The sequence below is a fragment of the Camelina sativa genome, chromosome 15 (genome assembly GCF_030686135.1).
Source record: "Camelina sativa cultivar CO46 ecotype springtype chromosome 15, ASM3068613v1".
Taxonomy (NCBI): domain Eukaryota; kingdom Viridiplantae; phylum Streptophyta; class Magnoliopsida; order Brassicales; family Brassicaceae; genus Camelina; species Camelina sativa.
In genome coordinates, this window is record NC_141894.1 from 27,572,883 (window position 1) to 27,596,786 (window position 23,904).

Consider the following 23,904-nt stretch of genomic DNA (forward strand, 5'->3'; position numbering starts at 1 on the left):
CAGAAATTTTGTGTCCGGAGAGATTAACACTTGTTCTTGTGACTCTCATCATCGGAGAATTTCCGCTTGACGACTTCGTGAACCACAAAGATCCGCTGATCATGGCTAGTCCCATGATCAACCAAAACATAGAAACATATCAAATTCAATTCAAATATGTCTTTAACACACAACCAAAACTTATTCAATCTACCAATAAAAACAGAGAAACTATGGCTAAAATTTACACAAAATTTTGATATATAAATTAGAATATAGCTCCAGCTTAGGAGAGTAAACAGAAGAAAAGTAATGTGAAGGTACCTAGTAACATTCATGTTGGTGCGGGATTTAGCACCCCCATCATACCGGTCTAAACCAGAAAGATAAATCAATCATTTAACCGAGAATCCGGTCTAACCTTAATTTTAGTGGACGCCTTGAAGCCCAGTCAGATTGGAGGGCCCAGCCCCGAGGATGAAGAGCCGACTTCCCAGTTCGCCTTTTGACCGACCTGGCGAGAAAGAAGTAACTTTTCAAATCTTGGTTAAAATTATAAGGAAAGTTAATATATTCTGTAATCTTGTAAAGCGTATAAATAAGGTGAGACCCTCCCATTGTAAATCATCCAGCAATTAATACAAAAACTCTTTTTCTCTTTGTTCTTGCAAAAACCCTAACTTGAGCCCTAAGAGATCTAAACCCCCTTTCCGATTTCAAGCTTTGATCGAGTTTCTTGAGAGATTACTTCTTTGAATTTGTTTCCCCCATCAAACAAATTCATTGTAGAAACTAATTGGCGCCGTTTGTGGGGACGCAAAGTCGTCTTTACAAGTTAGTCTCTCAAAACAGCACGACCAAAAAATTTCTTCAAAGCCTACGACAATGTCTCCAGTTTCCAACGACGAAATCATCGGCACCTCCTCAAGCGTATCCGTTGTCACAGGCCTTGCACCTTCTCAGGGCGACACAGAAGATCAAGGTGACGCTCCAACTGTGCAGGCTACAGCCGTTTACGTTCGTCGTAACACCACCACGTCGGTCAACCTAACCGACCTCCTGGCTGAGACCGGACTCGAAGGGGAACCTAGTCAAGGAGCGAGGCGCACTCGCGAACAACTGGTTAACCTCGAGATGGAGCATCCGGATGAACAACCCTTGAACAGGGAAACGATGCGCGCCACCGAGCAGTAACCCGGGGCCTGAACCAAGGATCTTCCTGATCGCACTACGACGGTGGTACAAAACCCTCAAGTCGTCTCTATGGAAGATTTCATGGTTTTGTTCGACACCATGACAAAGGAGATCTACCAGATGATCTCCGACACCAACCGCAGAGTCGATGCGGTCGTAACCCAGACGACCCCATCGCCACTCTCCGCAGGGCAATCACCCGTACTCAGGACAGGCGATCTCACGCGTTGTCTCGATTACTCGGACATACCGACGGTCAATCAGTCGGAACGAAGGACTCTTCCCCTGCAGGCAACATCGAGTATCCGGCTGTCAAACCAGAACTCACAAATTCGGGAGACCTCAGCCATCTAGGTCGCCCCCTCGACCAACAAAGGACCTTGCCTCGAGATTGAGGAAATCCAGTCGCAGATTCGCAGCATGAGCTCGCTCCTCCACCGGGCTATCAGCACAGCTCCCTAGATCGATAGGATTGTCGAGGTCACTCGGCGAACTCCTTTCACTCAGCGGATCCTTCAAGCCGCCATACCAAATGTCAAGTTATAGCTCCCGACCTACCTCGGAGAGAAGGATCCAGTCCTTTTCATGACATCTTTAATGGCGACCGTAGCCAAGGTGCGATTTACAGACGAACAGAAGAATATTGGATACTGCCAGCTGTTTGTTGATAGTATTTCCGGTCCTGTCCTAACCTGGTTCACGAGGCTTGAGTCAAACTCGATTGACAACTTCACCCAATTGTCAACGGCTTTTCTCAAGCATTATTGAATTTTTATCGAGCGAGTGTGACAAGTTTGGACCTCTGGGAGATGGCCCATGAACCTGGCGAGCCCATTGGCAGTTTCGTGGGCAGGTTAAAAGAAAAACTGTCGAACGTCTCCGTCCTAGAAGACATTGCGATCGCCGCTTTTAAGAAGGGTCTACTTCCCGGTTCACCCTTGCGGAAGGACATGAACATCCGAGAACCCAATGACCTCGATGAAGCACTACATCGAGCCTCCCGGTTCGAAATCGTGGAAGATGAGGACGCCCGGGTTGCCGCCAAAACAGTGATCACACCCCCAGCCCCCATAAGGGCTAAGTATCGGAACGAATACCACGAGCCCCGAAAGCACCATGATCCTCAGGACCAAAAGAAGGGCGTGGTCCATGCAGTCTCCACGGTAGATGGCCAAAGTAAGCCGACGCCCGACCAAAAGGATTTGTACTGCGACTTCCACATGATACACGGCCACTCCACGCACGAGTGCAAACACCTGAAGAATTATCTATACAGAAATTATCTTTCCAGCGAGGTCGAGGCCATCTTTCAGCCTAAGAGTTTCCGTGGGGGTAGAGGTCGCCGCGGAGGCTGGCGAGGTGGTCGATCCAATGGTGGCCGTGGTGCAGGAAGAGACGGTCGAGGCTACGCGAACAACGGCCCGGCCGACGATGTTCAACAACCGGTGAATAAAGTACTCACAGATCATCAAGAGGAGATGCCCAAGAGAATGAGTTACCTGGTCCCCCCAAGCGACAGTGGGGGCAGAATCCCGAGCGTGTCAACTACCCCCTCCGAAAACGAATAACTATGATAATTGGACCACCAGAGGATTGTACTGACTCCGTTCGAGCGTTGAAGAAGAGGGCGCGTCAGGTTTGCAGCTTTCAGACGACCTCAAACGAGCATCCGCTCTGCACAGACCCATAACATTCACACCGGAAGATGCCAAAGGAATCCGGCATCCTCACTCGGATCCCCTGGTCATAGAAGTAGCTATGGGCAAATTCGACGTCGAAAGAGTCCTAGTTGATACTGGGAGTACCGTAAACATTTTGTTCTGGCGGACGCTGGAAAAAATGGGTTCCACGCCCAAGCAGGTGAAACCTGAAACCCGCACATTGACTGGCTACGACAGGACAGCTAAGATGTCGATGGGCGACGTCAAACTAAGTTTGTGGTCATCAATGCACCGCTGATTTACAACGCCATTTTGGGGGCGCCATGGATATACGCAATGCAAGCTGTGCCTTCAACGTACCATCTCTGCCTCAAATTCCCGAACGTAATAGGGATCTTGACGCGCTACGGCGATCAGAAGATGGCCCAAACTTGCGCCATAGTCGAAAAGATGCAGAGGAAAAAGGAGTAGGCATAGCAATTACAGAGAGGGGACTACCTTATCAGTCCCCATAAGCCGGAGCAAGATCTGCTCAAATCTCCGGAGTGTCAGGTCGTCCAGGCAAACATCGACTCCTCGGATCCTTCAAGAACCTTCGGTATCGGAGCCGAACTGGATGGCCATATTAAGATGAAGCTCATCGCCTTCCTGCAATCTCGATCCTCCACATTCGCTTGGTCCGCAAAGGACATGGTCGGGATTAGTCCCGACGTCATCTGTCACAAGCTTAACGTTGACCCTACGTTCAAACCAGTCAGACAGAAGCGTAGGCGTCTTGGTCCAGATTGGGCGAAGGTAGTCCAAGACGAGGTCGAACGGCTACTCAAAGCAGATCAAATAATGGAGGTTCAATACCCTGATTGGTTGGCTAACCCAGTCGTGGTTAAAAAGAAGAACGGCAAGTGGAGAGTCTGCGTGGATTTTACCGACCTCAACAAGGCGTCCCCTAAGGATAGCATACCCTTGCCGCATATAGACCGTCTTGTCGAAACCAACTGCTCTCGTTCATGGATGCCTTCTCGGGATACAATCAGATCGCCATGAGTTAGACAGATCGCGAAAAAACGACATTCATCACGGATTGGGGAACCTACTGTTACAAAGTTATGCCATTCGGGCTAAAGAACGTCGGGGCGACCTACCAACGATTGGTGAACATGATGTTCGCCGATCTGCTTGGGTGCACTATGAAAGTCTATATCGACGACAAGTTGGTCAAGTCCTTGATCGTGGAGCAACACGTTCAACATCTCGCCGAATGCTTCGACATTTTAGACCAATTCCAGATGAACCTGAATCCGAAAAAGTGCACATTTGGGGTCACATCAGGCAAATTCCTAGGATACATCGTTACCAAACGAGGAATAGGCGAACCCCAAACAGATTGAGGCCATACTTGGAATGCCATCTCCAACTAATAAATCGCTTCATCGCCCGGTCAACTGATAAATGCTTTCCTTTCTATCAACTCCTCCGAGGAAACAAAGATTTTCATTGGGATGAAGATTGCGAGATCGCCTAAAGGCAGTTGAAGGAGTATCTGACCAGTCACCCGGTGCTAGTCAAACCAGAGGACAGCAAAACATTATATATCTACGTCTCGGTTTCCAGTTCGACAGTTAGCGGCGTATTAGTCCGAGACGACCGTGGAGACCAAAGGCCAATCTTCTACACTAGAAAAGCCCTCAACGATGCGGAGACACGGTATCCCCCGCTAGAAAAACTGGCCCTCGCCGTAATTGTTGTTGCGCGTAAGCTCCGACCTTATTTCCAATCGTATTTTGTCGTCGTGTTTACCGATCAGCCACTCCAAACTATCCTCCATAGCCCTCTCCAATATGGACGAATGGCGAAGTGGGCGGTCGAGTTGAGCGAGTACGATATTGAATACGCTCTCATCCAAGTTTGAAGTCGCAATTCCTGGCCGATTTCATCACCGAGCTGTCTCCTGAACTCGGGGACCCTACCCCTAAAGAGGAACATTGGACGATGTTCATCGATGGATCATCATCTCATCAGGGGTCTGGCGTGGGACTCATTCTCCGATCTCCGGTTGGCAAAGTACTTGAACAAGCATTGAATCTTGATATTAAAGCATCAAAAAATGAATCGCTGGGCAGCTTGAGATTAAGCTTAAGCTTTATATCTCCGACAGAATCGTCCCGCCTGATCGATGGGCAGCTCGGCGTTTAAAAGCCCGAAGTGCCAAATACATCCTCTTGGATGGAAACTTATACTGTCGCAGTTCGTCCGGAATATTCCTTACCTACGTTAGTCGCGAGGAAGCCGAACGAATCATGATGGAAGTACCCGAAGGTGACGGTGGCAACCATTCCCGCGGACGTGCACTTGCGTTGAAGATCAAGAAGGACGGTCATTACTAGCCAACCATGATTGCCGACTGTGAGGCCTTCTCGGCGAAGTGCGAAGCTTATCAGCGTCATGGGCCAATGCAACATGTCCCGCCCAAACTGCTGAGTACCGTTACAGCTTCGTATCCTTTCATGCGCTGGGCCATGGATCTTGTAGGACCTTTGCCACCGACAAGGTCCAAGAAATTCATCTTTGTGCTAACCGATTACTTCACTAAGTTGATAGAAGCAGAGTCGTTCACTAAGATCCAATCTTTAGACGTGACCAATTTCATATGTAAAAACGTTATATGTCGTCACGAACTCCCGTACGAGATCGTCACCGACAATGGCACGCAGTTCACCTCGCTCATCACCAGGCGCTTTTTGAGTAAGTGGCAAATTCGTCTGAGTACCTCGACTCCCCGATATCCTCAAGGGAATGGTCAAGCGAGGCTACAAATAAATCAATCGTCGACGGACTGAAGAAACGACTCGGGCGAAGAAAGGGAGCATGGGCAGACCATCTCAATGGCGTGTTGTGGTCCTACCAAACAACCCCGCGGTGATCTATGGGCCAGTCCCCATTTTCTTTGGCCTACGGGATTGAGGCACTTGCTCTAGCAGAGGCAGGTGTTCTAACACTTCATCGCACCATGATGGTCGACAATCCTGACCTTAATAATGATTTGTTGGTCGATCACGTCGACTTTGCTGAGGAATTGCGCGACCAGGCTCTAGTACGGATTCAACACTATCAAGACGCAGCAACTCGGTACTACAACAAGACTGTTTGTGATGCGGGCGTTTCAATGTAAGCAACTTGGCCCTACGAGAAGTTTACGAAAACACCAGAGAGGTCAACGCCAGTAAACTCGGTGCTCGATGGGAGGGACCATACCTCGTACCCAACCTTCACTTATTTTTCATTTCAATATGAACTACGACCGGTTTGATCCCTGTTTTAGGGTACGTAGGCAACTCGATATCTTTTTATTAAGATTAAGCGAGTGCAGCTAGATTATCAATAAAGTTTCTTTTGGTGAAATTTCCATTAAATTTGAATAGATTACATTTAGTTCGGCAATTCGCCAAAAAAATTCAGTTTGGCAATTCGCCAAAAAAAAAAACGACAAGCATCCTATCAGCGAATTAGTTTCCATGGGAAGGCAACTCATGAGTCTTCCAATCTCGGCACAAACTGACTCCCATCACTAGCATTTTGGACGGTCCTGCAATCTCATAATGGGAGCCGGACCGGATAGATTGGATTCCAACGGTTCTTCCTGCTCAGTTCATATCGCGGGACCTGAAGCTCCCGCCTTAAGGCTTCAAGCCTTTCTATCGGCACTTCGGAGCCCTTGGACACCATATCCTCCAAGAAGGCACATGGACCTTCTATGGCATGACTCTCGGGGAAGAAATGATCTGTCGACTCCAAGTAGATGACATACCGCCTCAGCCTCTCCATGCAGCCTCGGTAAGCCCAAACGTATGTGATGCGGGCAAAGTTACACTCTCCCAAAGGTTCGTAATCACCTTCAGGTAAGTTGGACACCACCATGCGGGCGATCTGTTCTTCGCACGAGGCATGCTCGGCAAGTAGACGAGTCATGCGCCACTTCGCCAGGAAGAAGCTTTGGGCAATGAGCTCATCCAGGGACTCGAATAGTCCCTTCCAATCGGCAGAGCCGAAAAACTTGCTCGAGTTTAGGACGAAGCGCGTTGATGTACGCGCCTAGTCTCTTGCGGCGAGCTCGGTACTCACGGAGTTCCTTTTGCAAGGATCCCCTTCCGGTTTGACGATGTTGAAACTCGGAACGAGTTCGCGGGATCGAGACATCTCTGTCTACTCTTGAGGAGGTTTGTTGTCCGACGCATTCGGATCGAAACCGCTAGCTCTAGCGTCCATCCGTTCTCGGACACGTCTCAACCATGCAGATCGGGTAGTCTCTGGCATCTTTGCTAATTTCGTTCGAATGCTCTGAACATTTCCAACCCTTCCCCTATTTATACTAAAATCTGGGACGCAACCGCCATTAATCTCCAAGAATCACTCTAAAAGACCGTGCAAACATTCAATGTTTCTTGACACGTGTCCCAAAAAAAATCAATATTTATATATACATCAGTTCTCACTCCGACCTGGATTGGATATTCGTCAGTTCGGACCGAACTCATTAACAAATACATTCGAAGTAGAATATATTCTTCGTTGACACCCTGGCTAAGTGATCAACTTGCGTCACAACGCATTAGCTTTCATTTGTAGGGATAAGCCGAACCCATAGTGTTTTATTTCGCACCGGACCTTTAGCTTTCATTTGTAGGGATAAGCTGAACCCAGAGTATTTATTTCGCACCCGACCTTTAGTTCGGACGGAATGGATAGCCGAACCCAGAGAATTGTTTCGCAGTCCGACTTCCGAACTAGAGCAAAGGAGATAAGCCGAACCCAGAGTATTTATTTCGCACCCGACCTTTAGTTCAGACGGAATGGTTAGCCGAACCCAGAGAATTGTTTCGCAGTCCTACTTCCAAACTAGAGCAAAGGAGATAAGCCGAGCCCAACATCTCGCCCTCCGAACAAACACATTCTGTTAGGGATAAATGTCCCACCTTCGGAGCCCAGAGTTTTTGTCTCCTCAGTTATTTAACACAAAAATTACTTGATGTAAGCCGGAAGACGTCCTACCTCTTGTACAATTTTAAAATAAATAAAAACAAATTTCAAATCTTATTCAGCCTGCCATAATACGGCAGAGTCTTATTGTTCAATTAAAGCTTAAGGCTCATATCGCCAATACAAAATATACTAATTCCGAGCTAGTGCGCCACTGGTGGCAATCTCACGAGCACTCGTCTTAAGTCGCTTCGGCATCGGCCATAACAGCTGCAGCCCAGTCTTCTCCCATTCGTCGGGACAAGTTTCCAGTGCTCTAGTCTTTTGTTCGGCTTTATCGAGCAGATCGTTAGTTCTTTTTCTTTTCGCCTTAAGTGCAGCGATCTCGGCCTCCAGATTTTCTAGCTGGCGATCAATCCCGCATTTCTTCATATGAAACTACTGAAGGTCTTGGCTTAATTCATGATGCATGGCTTCAACCTGCACAAACAAAAAGGGATTCAGAGCGATAATGGGTTGGTTGTTCATTAACAAAGAAGGACAATTACCTGGCGAAAGAAGTTATGGGCCTCAGCGATATCGGTCTCATTAGCACGCCTGTTTATGTAAAACAGCATAATATCAGTCAGAACGAAGTTACCGTTTAAAGCGGGATCTGTTTGGGTAGGCCTTCGATTCATCTCCCGAAGGCACTCGTTGCAATACGTAATCAAACACGGCGGTAAAGCAGCTATCCTATTAAACCCATTCTCGATCCAATTTCTGGGATGGGATTCAAGCAGTTTGAGTTTAAGCAATAACTCACGATGCACTTGTTCCGAGGCAGCAAGTCGATCACGATACTCAGTATGACGATCCTCCACGGAATGGAAAAATCCTTCTAAGTCACGTCTTTTTTCCGAATTGACACGAAACATTAACATCCATGGAACCCGGATGTTTGGATAATAGGGCATTCCTCTTTCGATGGCCTCAGCATTCGAGAATGTTGGGACATCGTTCCCAGCGAGTGGGGATTCAACACTGCTAATAGAGCTAGGCATTGTTTCGATATAGAGTTTGTCTCAACTTGGATAATTTTGAAACAATGCTGGTCTATTTATATGAATCTAGGGAGAGGCGTCTTTTCCAATTTCGTGGGTCGAAACGATTAAACCAAAAGTTCTGAAACGGAAAAGGAAAATTTCCAATAAATAAAAGGTAAGTTTCGAAACGATTAAACCAAAAGTTAAAATGGGTCGAACAAGTCGGCAATGTCATTACATGGGTATCGAACCCAGAAACAAAAAGGAGGAAGAGAAGTAATAAGATGGTCATACGTCAGAGGGATCGGATAAGTCAGCATGGAAAAAGCCGGCGTTGGATCCATGTGGATCCCTAACGGAGTCCGGAGCACAAGTCCCTAGGTGAAGAAGCCCGAAGTTGAGCTGATTTGGGGACATGTTGAGATCACCTTCCTCTAACTCGATTATATCCAAGGCCTCGACGATCACCGAAGCTTCGGTTTCGTTCTTGTTAATATCGGCAATCTGCTCCTTAGGGATGATCGCCCCGTTCTTGAGTAAGTGGTCCACGATCTCCTTGACTCTGACAGCTTTGTTGAGCACATCCTCCTTTGGGCGAGCTACTTTTTCTTGTTCAACCAAATAAGCTTTCACCTTGTCCAATCGGTCCTAAGCCTTCTTTGTTGTCCTAGACACTTTGGCTAAGCGATCTCCACGAAGTTGTTTGACCTCCGAGGTGAATTTCGAGCCCAGATCATTGAAATCCCACTGTAGCTTGGCTTTTTCTTCTTCGAGAATTCTTCCACGAGATTCCAGTTCGCCAATCTTCACCTCGGAACTAGCAATGGACTCATCCCTCTTAACGATCATACCCTGCAACTCCAGGATCCTCTCATCATTGGCTTTGTCAGCAGTCCTGATCTGCTCCAAACTCTCTTTCAGATGGTCGAACTTTGAAGCTGACGACGTCTTAAGACATCTATCGTACAACTGAGTCAATGAGTTGACATGGGCGGTGGTCTGCAAGAACAGATAAAGAATGTCAAGAGGAAATTGTTTATATAAAACGAGAAAGCAGTAAGAGGTATGTACCATTAGAAGAGATTGGGCAGTGTTGAGATATGCTTCCTCGAATTCCAAGTCACTTGTCTTGGGGAGAATCCGATGAGAAATTTTCAGGTTCCGAAAGAGCTCGCTCGCAGCCGCCCGATCTGTGACTAGGGGGCAATCGCCAAAATAATCGATGGCAAATTTATCAGTTCGGTCATCTTTCCTTCTAATTCGTAATCGATCAGCAAATTCTGCAGGTTCCAACCCGGCATCTTCGGCCGAACGTTAGCGACTAATCGTAGGCAGCGGTTGAGAAAAAGAGTCATCTCCGATCTGTTTTTCGTTCTTTTTCTTCTTCTTTTTCTTCTTTCTCTCCCCGGTCTTGAGCGGGGGAATGTTTTGCTCAGCGACTGAGAGGGTGTTTTCCTCTGGAATCAAAGGGGGATCGCCCACATCCGCGGAATCCTCGAAACCCTCTATGTCGATGGTTTCCTCGTTATCTCGAACGAGATCAGCGTCAGATTGGACTTTGGCATTGGAGTCCGGATGCACGATTTGAAGGCAACTGGCCTCCATAAAACATGATCCGACCGGTTCTGAGGTTTGCCCCAGCGAACTCGCAAAACTTAGGAATTTTTTCCTGGCTTTTCCCATCGCTCTTTCGACACGAATACAAGTGATCAATTCCCACTACCGATTAGCACCGGATAATAATGCGTCTCTAACGGAATGATAGGCACGAGCTAGACGTGTCGGACAGAAGGGGCGATCTGAAAACAAGGGACAGAAAGTTAAAACTAGTTGGAAAAGACATGATCAATCAAAACACGCGGATAATTAAAGATCTACCAGGATTTCTATTCTACACTCTCCGATGGAAGCCCAGTGGGTCCTCTAACGAATACTGGTCGACGCGATCATAAAAGTAGCGGGTAGCCAACTTTTTGAAGTTAATAACTTTCTTGCCAGGAAGAAAGTTGTGTTTCGGTTTCATGTTCACCGCCCAATTATTTTCACCTTTCAACGATTTAAAATTTGATAGTTGCTCAAAGAATAGAACTCCGATCTCAACCCCTACTTCAGACGCTATAGTGACGGCGGCAGTGAAATTACAAATACTGCCCGGTTTGAGCTGGCAGATCGGCATCTTGCGTCGTTGGGCGTATCTCGACAATAAAGCTGGAATTGGAAACCAAAGGCGGCATTCAGTAAAGTAATCCTCGTACAGGCAGATGTATCCTTTCGGAGGATTTCAGGGACGATGGTCATCTCGTGGGTTTAGAATCGTGACACCGCTGTTCCCCAGGCCGAATGAGTTCAGCATGTCATTGACTGACCTGATGCTACTCAGGGTCCTTTCGCCTCCAATTTTTCCTTTATGGTCCAACAATGGCGGAATGGTCATCGATCGAGATTCCCAGGGGGATGAACCGACCTTCTTCTAGGCGCAGATCGACATGGGGTGGTTCATTATTCCCATCTTTGTGGCGATCTGTGGGTTGAGTTCGTGAGGAAGAAGCCCCAACGGAAGGGGAAGTTGAGCTTCAGAGCCCGATCTGGGAGAGCTTCCGACCTGCGCAACACGCTTTAGATTGGGCACTTTACGTTTGGAATTGCGCTGAAATAGGTGATCACTTTCGATTTCAGGCAAGGAGATGGGATCCGAAGTGCTCGTCATGACAGATGATCGGAGAGTGCGGAGGAAAGCTGGAAATTGCAATAATAAATAAATAAGCAAAGAGGAAAGAGAATAGAGTGGAATACCTTGTGTTGTTGGGGAAAAATAAGAAATGAAGAGGGGAGCTGCGTATTTATAGAATCAGATGGGCGGCAACCCTACAAAAGTTATCATAATCTACGCGACCTTTCAGCTTCCAACCTTGATGCGACGTATGTGACACGTGTTGCGACAACAATTGGTGGAAATTCGGGAAAATTAATCTGAATTTTGGTTTAGATAGGATAATTTTTTCCTAAAGTTCTGATATTCGAATTTACTTCCGAATATTCCAAACTGAGGGGGGACTAATTGTTGGTGCGGGATTTAGCACCCCCGTCATACCGGTTTAAACCAGAAAGATAAATCAATCATTTAACCGAGAATCCGATCTAACCTTAATTTTAGTGGACGCCTTGAAGCCAGTCAGATCGGAGGGCCCAGCCCCGAGGATGAAGAGCCGACTTCCCAGTTCGCCTTTTAACTGACCTGGCGAGAAAGAAGTAACTTTCCAAATCTTGGTTAAAGTTATAAGGAAATTTAATATATTCTGTAATTTTGTAAAGAGTATAAATAAGGGGAGATCCTTCCATTGTAAATCATCCAACAATTAATACAAAAACTCATTTTCTCTTTGTTCTTGCAAAAAGCCTAACTTGAGCCCTAAGAGATTAAACCCCCTTTCCGATTTCAAGCTTTGATCGAGTTTCTTGAAAGATTACTTCTTTGAATTTGTTTCCCCCATCAAACAAATTCAATGTAGAAACCTAGTTTCTACAATTCATAAATCTGTAGCTTTCGTTAAGTCGTCTTACCTCAAACGAGTCAGCGTTGGTGATTAAACCTGCCGTCGTCACATGCAACCGCTGAATCGGTCGATTCCTTCTACGCAAATTCACATTTTGACAACCGGAGAATCATGAAAGACGAATTTCTGACTGTTTCACCTTTCAATTTGGTGGAACATCTCCGAACTTTTCACTATTAAAACAATCTTGAAATAGAAAGAGAGATACAAAGAGACAATAGAAAAAAAAAACGTTTTTTTATTCCCAGCCAATAATCTATTAACACCCATCTGGTTATTAACGATTTTATATATTAGCATCGATCCTTAAGAAAATTTTGCTGTTTTCATTAAAATTAATCAAATTTCTTATTAAGCAACTCTAAGAAACTAACTAAAGACCATCGATAGAGATGGTCTAAGGGGCAAATCTTTATTTCTCTCTCTTTGCTTAAAAGCTCTGTCTTCTGTTGATTAATTAATTTAAATTTGCGTTTTTAACATGAAAAGGACCATGCATCTACCAAGTTAAGAATTTATTATATCAAGGATTATTATAATTTTTCTTTCTTTTTTAGTTAAAAAATATTATATGAGATATTTCCACGAGGATATTTGCATAAGATATACATGTCTGCGATACATTATATAGTTAAGAATTTGAAGTGAGGGTTAATAGAAGAGAGATATGGAGGAATATAGACTTGGAGAGCTGAGACACATCCTGACGACGGTTTTCCTGTCGGGATTCGCCGATTTCTTGCTAAGGCCTGTGATAACTGACGTTACCGTCGCCGCGGTTTGCGCCGGCCAAAAGGATTCATGTTCTCTCGCCGTCTACCTCACCGGAGTACAACAAGTGGTATCCACCTCTACTTATATCTACACATATATACATATCTCTGGTTTTTTTGTTGTTATGAGTCTTATGACCAAACACTTCCAAAACCAATTCAATATTTTTAAATTTGCAATCCGAGAATGACATGTGAAAATGGTGAAAAAGGCGGTAGGACTCGGGACAATGTTCATGATGCCAGTGATTGGGAATTTTGCTGACAGATATGGAATCAAAATACTACTCACTCTTCCCATGTGCCTTTCTATTCTTCCTCCAGGTTCCTTTTTTTTTTTCTTAACAATTTTTGTTTTCAGTTTTTACATTTTAATATAGAATTTATAAGTTGTATAGTTCTAATAAAATAAAAGAATTCCATGCAAAGCCAATCATTAGTTGTATATACCAATAATTAAAAAAGCTAACGTCTTAAGCCGGCAAAAAAAAAGCTAACGTCTTAAAAAATAGCCAATTAATCAGGTGAGCCAAACTACTATAACAAAAGATACTTTGACTTTTTTTTTTAAAATTTATCTGATTGTGGACACCTCACGATTCCATTACATGAGTATAGTGCCAGCGTAAAATAATATGAGATCCTTCCCCACGTATATCACGTTTTGCCACAGGAAAAAAGATGACAGCATTTGGTTTCCCTTTAATGTTTTAACGGGTTCTCTTTTATTTTTTTTCCTTTTTAATGACTTCTTTAATTTTATTAGTGTGGGCAATAAACTTAATTAAATAATAAAAATAATATACATATATATATATATATATTAAAAAAAAGCTTTGAAACACTTAACAAGGATAATCGACAATGATACTCTTATTACAAATTTACAACTTTGTTCTTGCAATATCAAAATAAGAACATGAGAGAGAATAGACATGGTAACAACTGTTTTGAGGAATATTTGCTTTTGATAACAGATCCGCTGCTCGATTGTTCTTTTTTTTTTTCTTTGTTCTTTTTCTTTCATTAGTGCCCGTAATTTTTTACTAGATAGCAGAGGTTGTAATAATTCATCAAATATACAAAAGCCTGAAACTGTTCATCAAATAAACTCAAGGTTGTAACGAGCTTTACAATAATTCGTCACAAAAATCAAATGTTGTGATGGTTCAATTGAAATGTTGCAACAATATATTTATTTAAGTATATTTTAGTGTTTAAAAAACAAAGATAAAGAGTTAAACTGAGATATGCTACCGTAAAAAATATTTAGAGTGTAGTATTTCCAGGATTATTTGTTTATATATAGTTTATTATGATCAATATAACAATTTTTAAAGCAATAAATTATAGTATAGTATTCCCAGAATTAATATGTGTGTTCAATTATGCTAAAATGTACTAAATGCTCGCAGCGATATTAGGGTATAGAAGGGATACCAGTTTTTTCTATGCATATTATATAATCAAGAGTCTATTCGATATGGTCTGCGAAGGTACCGTTGACTGTCTCGCCTATGCTTATGTGGTAAAGTTTGTTCTCATTTTACCATATGATCATATTATATGATGTTTTGGTCTTCTAAAACACACTCATAGTTTACACTTCTTCAATTATATTAGGCCAAAAATGTTCATGGCAGAAAAAGAATATCAATGTTTGGAGTTTTAGCTGGTGTCAGATCGATTTCCGGAGTTTGTGCAACATTCTCAGCTCGTTTCCTACCCATTGCTTCGACTTTTCAGGTAGCTGATGATCATACATAGTACACACTTCCCAAAAATGACGAGTTTAAGAGATAATCTCAAAAGAAGATTCAATCACACAATCAGTTTCATAAGTTTACCAAAAATTTTAAAAATACTCTTAAGATTTGTTTCTACAAGTTTTTATATTGGTTATCTAATAAAATATACAGTAGGAATTTCAATTGCAAAAGGTTGAGAAAAAATTGGTATGCCCTGAAGATTCGTCTTTTTTCCTTAACTTAGATTAAATTTTTATTTTGCATATATCCTTATCTCGTCTATATGAGAGAGTATAACAAAATTTTTAATATATTAGGTTTCAGCTATGTCACTATTCGTTGGCCTAGTGTACATGAGAATTTTCCTAAAAGAGAGATTACACAATAATGATGATTATAACTATGAAGAAGAGGTTGGTCATGGTGGTGGTAGAAATGATCAAGAGGTTCATGATGGTGGTAATCTAAAGATGTTGGCGGAGCCGATTCTAAGAGACGCACCAATTAAGACACATGTCTTCAACACTAATTATTCCTCTCTAAAAGATATGGTCAGCTTGATAAAGAATAGGTACGTTTCACATATATACAATCTACGCATATATGGTGTCCTCTAAGTAAATATATGTGACTTATATATAACCAAATGATGGATATGGGCTTTACAATACAGCACCATACTCATTCAAGCATTGGTTGTTACATTCTTTGCTACCTTCTCGCAAAGTGGAATGGGGTCTGCTTTCATGGTTTGTCTCATCTCCACACTTTTATATGCATCTATTAATTAAAACAAATATGTATTGAATGTTTTTAATAACACAGTATTTTCTGAAAGCCCGTTTTGGGTTCAACAAAAATGACTTTGCTGAGCTCTTGCTGTTGGTTAACATAATTGGCTCCATCTCCCAGGTAAATATTGTAAAATCCATGTAATAGTAGTTATCGGTTACAATTACAGAAATATTGTTCAGTTATACCTGCTACTAAATTTATTGTTTTCAGCTGTTTATATTGCCGATATTGGTTTCTGCCATTGGGGAACGTAAGGTGTTATCAACAGGGCTTCTTATGGAATTTTTAAACGTAAACATTCGAAACTATTTCTTTTTTTTTTTCTTCATTTTTTCCCACCTAGTCTGTGACATCCTAATTAGTATTAAAATTGATGTCCTTAATCATGATATATATAGACCAACTAAATTTGGTTATGTGTTTGTGATGCAGGCAGCTTGTCTTAGTGTTGCGTGGTCAGCATGGGTGAGTTCACTGATAACTCTTAACAAAAGAATATATATATATATATATATATATACATATATATATATATATATATATATTTTTAAACACCATTTTTATTTTATTATACAATTAAGATCCATAATTTGAACGTTAAACATGACCCATAATATTTTCAAGTATAGTTGAGCTTGCCATGGTTGTTCCTTCTATATACCGAGATCTTTGGTCCAAGAGAGTTCAAGATGATTAAACCAGCAAAATATTACATATTAAACAGGATTGTTTGTTTACTGGATCGCATTTAGGTTCCTTATGCGACGACCCTACTTGTACCCGGAGTCATGTTCGTGATGCCATCTGTAAGATTTTATGGCTTCATGGTCCATATAATAGTTGAAATTTTTACTTAGTGTTGCTTAAATACATCTTGGTTATAGGTTTGTGGTATTGCCTCAAGACAAGTTGGATCCAGTGAACAGGTACAACCGTAAATTTATTTTCTTCTCCCAACTTTTCAATTTTTTAACGTCTTTCAAAGAAGATATAAGAAGTATGTAAAGTAATATATAGACTAGGTAAACAACCCGTACATAGTGCGGATAAATCGATTCAAATAAAATTATTATGAGTAAAATTATTATTTGAGATCTAAGATTCGTTTGTATAAAAGAAAATCTGTAACTAATTTTTTATTATTATTTAAATTTGTGACTATTTTGTGTAAAAATATATTTCACCTGTGAAATATTTGAATGTGAAAAAGAAATTGGAAAAGAAATTTAACGTGGAGAAATTTGTATGGACTTTATTTTAATAAAATATGAATAATTATCAATTTAAAAATAATAATTTGTTGTTTTTTAAAGAATAGTAATATATATTCAAATTAAATGGCTACAAATAGTTTTATTTTATGTAATAAATTTTGATTTAAATCTATAGTGGCATAAATGTAATTAGTATAATTAATGAGAATTATTTGCTAAAATGTGCTTCGAGCTCTCTGGCAACGACACATAACATTTTTTCAAGAATGCTTCTCTATTAATATATAAGGGATATTTGATAGGGACTAGGGAGTCATTTAACTTATTATTATTTTTATATAAAAAAAAGGGTTTAATTTGAAGGCTTACCATACTTAACAAGTATTAGAGTTTGAACACACGTTAACACAACTGAACCGAATTTGATCCTACCCTAGTACGGTTTGAGCAACCCAGAACTGGATTGGCTGATAAGACCCTAAATCCTTCATATAATGAGGTTTTGTTAAGATATATAGTTAGAAGAACGTTAGAATTCTCACATTTGAAGTAAGAGATCTAGAGTACAAGAATATGACCAATCCACTCTCGGCTTGGCTTCAAGTTCTACAACGCTTAACGATTAAATGGTACGGCTTTTAAGATATGTAACGATCATCCACAAATCAACAGTCTATTTTGGTTAATAATTAACATACCAAAGACTAACAAGATTAATTACCATAATTTATATTTTTAAATTTGTACCCATCACAGTTATAGTTTCAACAACATAATGATGTCTTTCTTTTCGTTTTTTCTATCTCGTTCTAGGGCAAGGTCCAAGGATGCATATCCGGAGTAAAAGCTTTTGCTGGAGTTGTGGCTCCATTTTTATTTAGTCCATTGACAGGTACATATGTAAACACATAAAATTGAACAATGAACACAGTTCATTAATCATTATCCAAAACACACCATTCATTTCTCACTTTAGAGAGTTAATTAATCATCATCGAGAATAAAATTTCTATTGTGTAACAAATAATTATATTTGGTGTGATATTATAGCGTTGTTTCTCTCCGAAAATGCACCGTTCTATTTTCCTGGATTCAGCCTTCTATGCGTCGCCTTCTCTTTGGTATTCTTTACATCGACATGCGACCATATGACAACTATGTTGATTAATTATAAATATATTTCTAATATTGACTGACATAATGACATTGCTTCACATGCACAGATGATCGGATTCCTTCAGAGTCTTCTGATAAAAGAGCATCCACCTTTGCTGTTAACCAACATAACAATCAACAACCCTTCAGAAGTACAACAAGAGATATATCATGAAGCATATGTATCTTGAATGTTGTACAAATTTGCTTCAAGAGTTCATTTGCAACAAACAGAGAGCTAGTTGTTAACAATAACTTAGTTTTCTTACAAAAATCATTATGACAGATGTTTATTTTTCTTTGGTACGACTTAAAAATCATTTATTTTCGGGTGGACGGTTTATTTCCTGTTGATGTCAAGATCAGTCACAATTAGTATGTTTAGTTCGGTCAAAGGAGGGTCGAAGTTCTCTTTTATTATATTGGTGCCGAGACACGAAAGACGGGTTACAACACGACGTAAACGAGCTACAAACGTGGAAGAGGATAATAGACGAGCTGTTATCTCGTCTATTCTCCGAGTGATTGATTCTAAAACCGTTGACTTCTGCTTGGACGAGCTAGGACTCTTGTAATTGCTGTACTACTTTCCTTGCCTTTTTTCCCGATCCCTCTTTTACACATGCCGTACGCTTGCATTTATAGGGAGTCGTGTCGGTTCGTCTATGCAAAAGACCATAATACCCTCCCTTCCTTTGGAGGTTTATTATGGGCTTTTCCTGGGTTGGGCCTTTTGTTTGGGGTGTGGATCCACCCCCAACATTTCCCCCATGAAACTATCATATATATAGTACCATAAATAGCTAAAACTAAAGTTTAGTGATGTTAATTAAATGCGACATGTTGTTTGTTTAATTTCGCTTATAGATGGACATATATCTGGTGTTAGATTGCAAGTGTTATAGTAGGAAATAAAAAGTTCAGATCTGTTAAAAGTGACTGCTGGATTGGGAAGATTAGAAAGGTGTCGTGTTGCTGTGATGGGACGCGGATATTATAGAGAGAATATGTTTCTACTTATAAATAGGGTTTTGTGTAGTAAAGGGGTGAAACAATAGGTTAGAAGTTGTAAAACAACATATTTGTGGATAGGTAGAGCTTCTAAATGAAGATGAATGGGAAATATCGAAGGGGGTTGGTTAATATATATCTTGATCGATTTTGTGGTTGTTTTTGTATTCATTTACTGCGTAAATTAGATAATTTTAACTATGTATCCGTGAAAAATAAGTGTATGGTGATTTTCGGGGAATAACATTGCCCGGCCGACAAATAGTAGGAGTTTGAGACAAATAAACGAAATTTTTTAACGATTGTTCTAGTCCACCAAGGGATTAATTGTAGCAGCAATTAAGGACATTGTTGTGCTAGAATCCAGAATTAAGGCATGTCTAAGCTAACATGGGTATGTAATATATATATATATATATATATATATATATATATATATATAAGTCTCGAGCCATGTCCAAAACTACATAAAAAGTCATGTGTTGTGTTATGTGGGAGAAAAACTCACACCTCTAAGTTAAACAGGAAAGATAGGATGGACGAGAGAATAAAAAAGCAGATTTCTTTTATTGCAAGAACAACTATAACGTCTATGGACGAGAGCATGTCTCATACTCCATAATATGATCGTCGAGGATGAACGAGATTCATACACACTCTATGACGAACAAGAATTCCAACAAGAAGATGGAACCGAAATTTATCCGGATCTTTCGTTTTCAGTAAATATGTCTACAAATCTTGAGGATAAATTCCGGTTCCATCTTCTTGTTGGAATTCTTGTTCGTCATAGAGTGTGTATGAATCTCGTTCATCCTCGACGATCATATTATGCAGTATGAGACATGCTCTCATAATATATGCAATCTTACTCTTTGACCATAAAAGAGATGGATTTTAATCATGGCGAATCTAGATTGCAGGACTCCAAATGCACGCTCAACATCTTTTCGTGCACCTTCTTGTTTTTCTGCAAACAAACGATGTTTCGGATGTTGTGGTTGTGGGATGGATTTAACAAATGTCGCCCATTCCGGGTAAATACCATCCGTCAGATAGTAAGCCAAATTATACTCATTTCCGTTGACATAGTATGTAACTTCGGGAGCTCGACCGTAAATAATGTCATTAAATACTGGTGATTGATCAAGAACATTTAAATCGTTACAAGTACCTGGAGCTCCAAAAAATGCGTGCCATATCCAGAGATCTTGTGAAGCTACCGCCTCCAAAACAATTGTTGGTTTACCGGTGCCTCGTGAATACATTCCTTTCCAGGCTGTTGGGCAATTTTTCCACTTCCAATGCATACAGTCGATGCTTCCAACCATCCCGGGAACACCCGCAGTTCTCCGTAAAAGAGTAGCCTTTGAAGATCCGCTTGTGTGGGTCGGCGTAGGTATTCAGTGCCAAACAAGTCAACTATTCTGACGACGAAATGTTCCAAACATTTACGAGAAGTCGATTCAGAGATACGTAAATATTCGTCAACCGAGTCCGCCCCAATCCCATATGCTAGTAGTCGAATTGCTGCAGTACATTGTTGTAGCGGTGAGAAACCATTCCGGAAGGTTGCATCCTTTTTTGGTTTAAAATATGGAACTTCTTCACTGAGACGATTCACAATACGCAAGAACAATGACTTGTTCATGCGAAACCGTCGGTGAAATTGCCTCGTCGTGTAAGTTGGATTATCACTAAAATAATCGTTCCACAAACGTTCGTGGCCTTTTTCCCGTTGTCTATCGATATAAATATGTGTATTCTTTTCCTCCGGAATTTCCTCTTCAGTAGCTTCAAATTGATTATTAAATTTCTCTTGAAAAAATTGGTTCATACTATTATTATTTGGATCATAATGATAGTGAAAATTGTTAAAATTGTTGGAAGAAGATGTCATAGAAATGAAGAAGAGAAAGAAATATTTGTTTTGGGTGAGAAGGAATGAAATATTTTATTTTGGTTAGAGAAGGAAATATTTGTTGTTGTAGATAGAAGCAAATGTTTGTTTTGCTGCAAGGAGCAAATGTTTGTTTTTGATGAAAAACCTTGTGCTCTTCTCATCTCATGTATACAAGTGATCAAACTAAAATCCAAAGAAGGCAAAGACATAGCAAACATCACGGGTTCATTCACGAGTACATAGCAACATCACGGGTTCACATAGCTATCAAACTAGCCTAAACAAAAATCCAAACAAAATCCAAACAAATAACAACCACCACACATCACGTGTTTGGTAATACTAAAGCAAACATCAACATCCGAAAGCAAACAACATCCACACATCACGGGTGATCATTACTTGAGCTGGTTCACTTGGTCAGTCAGCTGGGTCACTCGGTCCTTGAGCTGGATCACTTGATCCTTGAGCTGGATCACAAGTACCTTGAGCTGGATCATTTGGTCGTTGAGCTGGATCACTTGTTCGTTGAGCTGGTTCAGTTGAGCTGGATCATTTGGTCGTTGAGCTTCACGGACCTGGTTCCGGAGGCTTGTGAATCCAATCGCAGGAGCTGGTTCCGGAGGATAGTAATAGGTCTCAGCCTCCTCTTTTGACTCAGTACTATAGTCCAATGGACTGTTTATACCATAGTCATATTCACGGTCCATGACTTCTTCAACCTGAAACCGAAACACATATATAAGTTCATGAAAAACATATATAAAACATGGATTCACATATAGCATATTAACATTGATATGGATTCACAGGTTCATATAGCATATAGCATATAGCATATTAACATGGATTCACGGGTTCACATATAGCATATTAAAACATTGAACAACAAACATAAACATTGATTCATTCTAAACATTGAATCAAATATAAAACATCCACATTCATGAAAAACATATAGCATAGATTCATTCTAAACATTGAACAACAAACAAAATGAGATTCATTAAAAACATAGAGACCATACATAGTGAAACATGGATTCAAACATCCGAGATTCGCATAGACAACAAACAAGATCGTTCATCCCACTAGCTCTCTCACTCTCTGCCTCTGCAAAAGCTCCACAGAACCTGCTCACTTCCTTACTAATTTTTTGCCATCTTTGTCTACAATGGTCAGGACGCCTAGGCTCAGCACCACCACGGACATGACTACTTGTTTCATAGTAGTCTCCTACATGAATCCAAAGGACCCTGCCTTTTGCCCATTCCCAACTATTGCATCATTCGAAGTGTTTAACCACCCGCTTATTAAGACTAAGTCATCTTGTGTCGACCATAACCGTCTCTCCCTACGCTGCTCTGTTGTCTCTTCTGATTGACTAGGAGGTTGACTCGGCTGTGAAGAGGGTTGTGAACTAAAAGGAGGGATTTGGGAGAAAAGCTGTCATATGGGAAGTTAAGAAGGCTAAAGTAGGGTTGAGACTGACTGTTAGGGGTTTTGTTTGATTCTATAGCAATCAGAATTCGAGAAAGATGAAGCTAACAAGGCTGATAGAAGAGAAGTAAGAGATTGCAAGACCATATGCAAACAAGGATGATAGAAGTAACAGAAGAGAAGTAATGAGAGAGTGTGAGAGATTGATAGCATACTCAGATGTAATAAAGAGAAGTTAGGAGATCATTAAATCAAAATTTTGGTGTTGTTAGAGACTTTTAATTCTCAATAACCATCACCTACTTCAGTCAAATCAGAAGTAACTAAGGGTCATTGAGTTTTATTTAACTAAAAGTTTCAAGAGTTTCAAAGGTATTAAAATTTTCGAGTTTTAAATAAGTTTTTAAAGTTTTGAGACAACTCACACCTAAAACAACTAAACTACAATCACAACAATTAATACTAGAACATGACCATATGCGAACAAGACCATCAAACAAACCACAACACTACAGTCTAATGACAACAACAATTAACAAACCACAACACTTACCACACAAACATCCGAGACCATCCAAAAAAACTCATACCAAATCACTTAACAATGTGACTTACCTTTTAGTTTCGAGCAATTGCAGGTTTGTTGATGGTCCTTGATTTAATTTGCCCTGGATAGCCTCACCTAAAAGCCTCCAAAACAAAGCAAAAACAAATAAACTTAATCAGTGTCGATTTCAAAACCGTTATAAGAAAACTCGGAATTCAGTCATAAGAAAAAGCTCACTAAAATCCATGATTGATTAATCAAAACCGTTAATTGACAGATGAGACAAACCCTATACCATCTTACTTAACCAAAACCTAATTCACAGATTTCAATTTTGCCCTAAATCGATGAAACATCCCACAAACAATGACTAAAAGAGTAAACGATGGGACTACCTCTATATCGCCGGAGATGATCTATGCCAGAGAAAGGAGACGACGACACAACGGATCACGAAGAAGATTTCGATTCGCCGGACATGTCAAAGATCGATTCGCCGGAAGTTAAACGGATTTGTCGGGAAACCTTTGCAAAGATCGATTTCAACTGACTAGAGCTCTCGATTTGGGTGTTTTAATCGGAAGATTTTCGTGTTTATACGGCAAGGATGAAGGAAACGAAGCTCTCGCCGTTTTCTCTTTTTCTTTCGCAAACCCTAACCGCGATATCGAAGAAGAAGGGAAATGAAAAAATTGTCTCAACACCCAAAAAACACGATAACTCACGTGATGACACGTAAGCCAGAACTGGGCTTAAAACTGTTCTAGTTTAAGACCCAAAATATTGCTCTTAATCCACTATTCCATTTTTTTATATTTTAAACAGGCTTAGAACACATGAAATGTTGCCCTATTAAGGATGGCCTTAGTGTTTAATTAACCTTTTTTTTGTTTTCGGAGAAAGAGATAAAAGAAAAAATTGAAGTTTATGT

The 23,904-nt window shown here is 40.9% G+C and overlaps 2 protein-coding genes across 8 annotated transcripts; one reads left to right on the top strand and one right to left on the bottom strand.

Moving 5' to 3' along the window:
- The first annotated feature begins 12,959 nt into the window (after nt 1-12,959).
- LOC104747494 (uncharacterized) lies at nt 12,960-18,415 on the top strand. 7 transcript variants are annotated; one of them, XM_010469133.2, is made up of 14 exons: nt 12,962-13,228; nt 13,373-13,484; nt 14,576-14,688; nt 14,784-14,906; nt 15,226-15,479; nt 15,582-15,657; nt 15,734-15,820; nt 15,914-15,994; nt 16,136-16,168; nt 16,456-16,509; nt 16,588-16,629; nt 17,731-17,809; nt 17,968-18,038; nt 18,141-18,415. In XM_010469133.2, the coding sequence occupies exons 1-14, from the start codon at nt 13,055-13,057 to the stop codon at nt 18,261-18,263; spliced, it is 1,422 nt and encodes a 473-aa protein (XP_010467435.1). In that variant the 5' UTR covers nt 12,962-13,054; the 3' UTR covers nt 18,264-18,415. The 7 variants fall into 7 exon arrangements, 4 of the variants coding, with proteins under 4 accessions (XP_087343030.1, XP_010467435.1, XP_087343031.1 ...); XR_015581534.1 differs by having other exon boundaries at nt 12,963-13,228; nt 16,428-16,509; XR_761165.2 differs by having other exon boundaries at nt 12,965-13,228; nt 16,333-16,509.
- A 1,519-nt stretch (nt 18,416-19,934) lies between these two features.
- On the bottom strand, nt 19,935-20,920 carry LOC147927204 (uncharacterized). The gene is made up of 2 exons (XM_087487356.1): nt 20,350-20,920; nt 19,935-20,218 (listed from the first exon to the last, which is right to left on the bottom strand). The coding sequence occupies exons 1-2, from the start codon at nt 20,918-20,920 to the stop codon at nt 19,935-19,937; spliced, it is 855 nt and encodes a 284-aa protein (XP_087343482.1).
- Nucleotides 20,921-23,904: the final 2,984 nt, after the last annotated feature.

Coding starts and splice junctions, on each gene's coding strand:
- LOC104747494 (XM_087486906.1), top strand. CDS start 13,055: ATGGAGGAATATAGACTTGGAGAGCTGAGACACATCCTGACGACGGTT. Junction 13,485..14,575: donor CCTTTCTATTCTTCCTCCAG/GTTCCTTTTTTT, acceptor AAATGCTCGCAG/CGATATTAGGGTATAGAAGG. Junction 16,169..16,455: donor GTGTTGCGTGGTCAGCATGG/GTGAGTTCACTG, acceptor GATCGCATTTAG/GTTCCTTATGCGACGACCCT.
- LOC147927204 (XM_087487356.1), bottom strand. CDS start 20,920: ATGAACCAATTTTTTCAAGAGAAATTTAATAATCAATTTGAAGCTACT. Junction 20,219..20,349: donor CCAACAGCCTGGAAAGGAAT/GTATTCACGAGG, acceptor ATCAATCACCAG/TATTTAATGACATTATTTAC.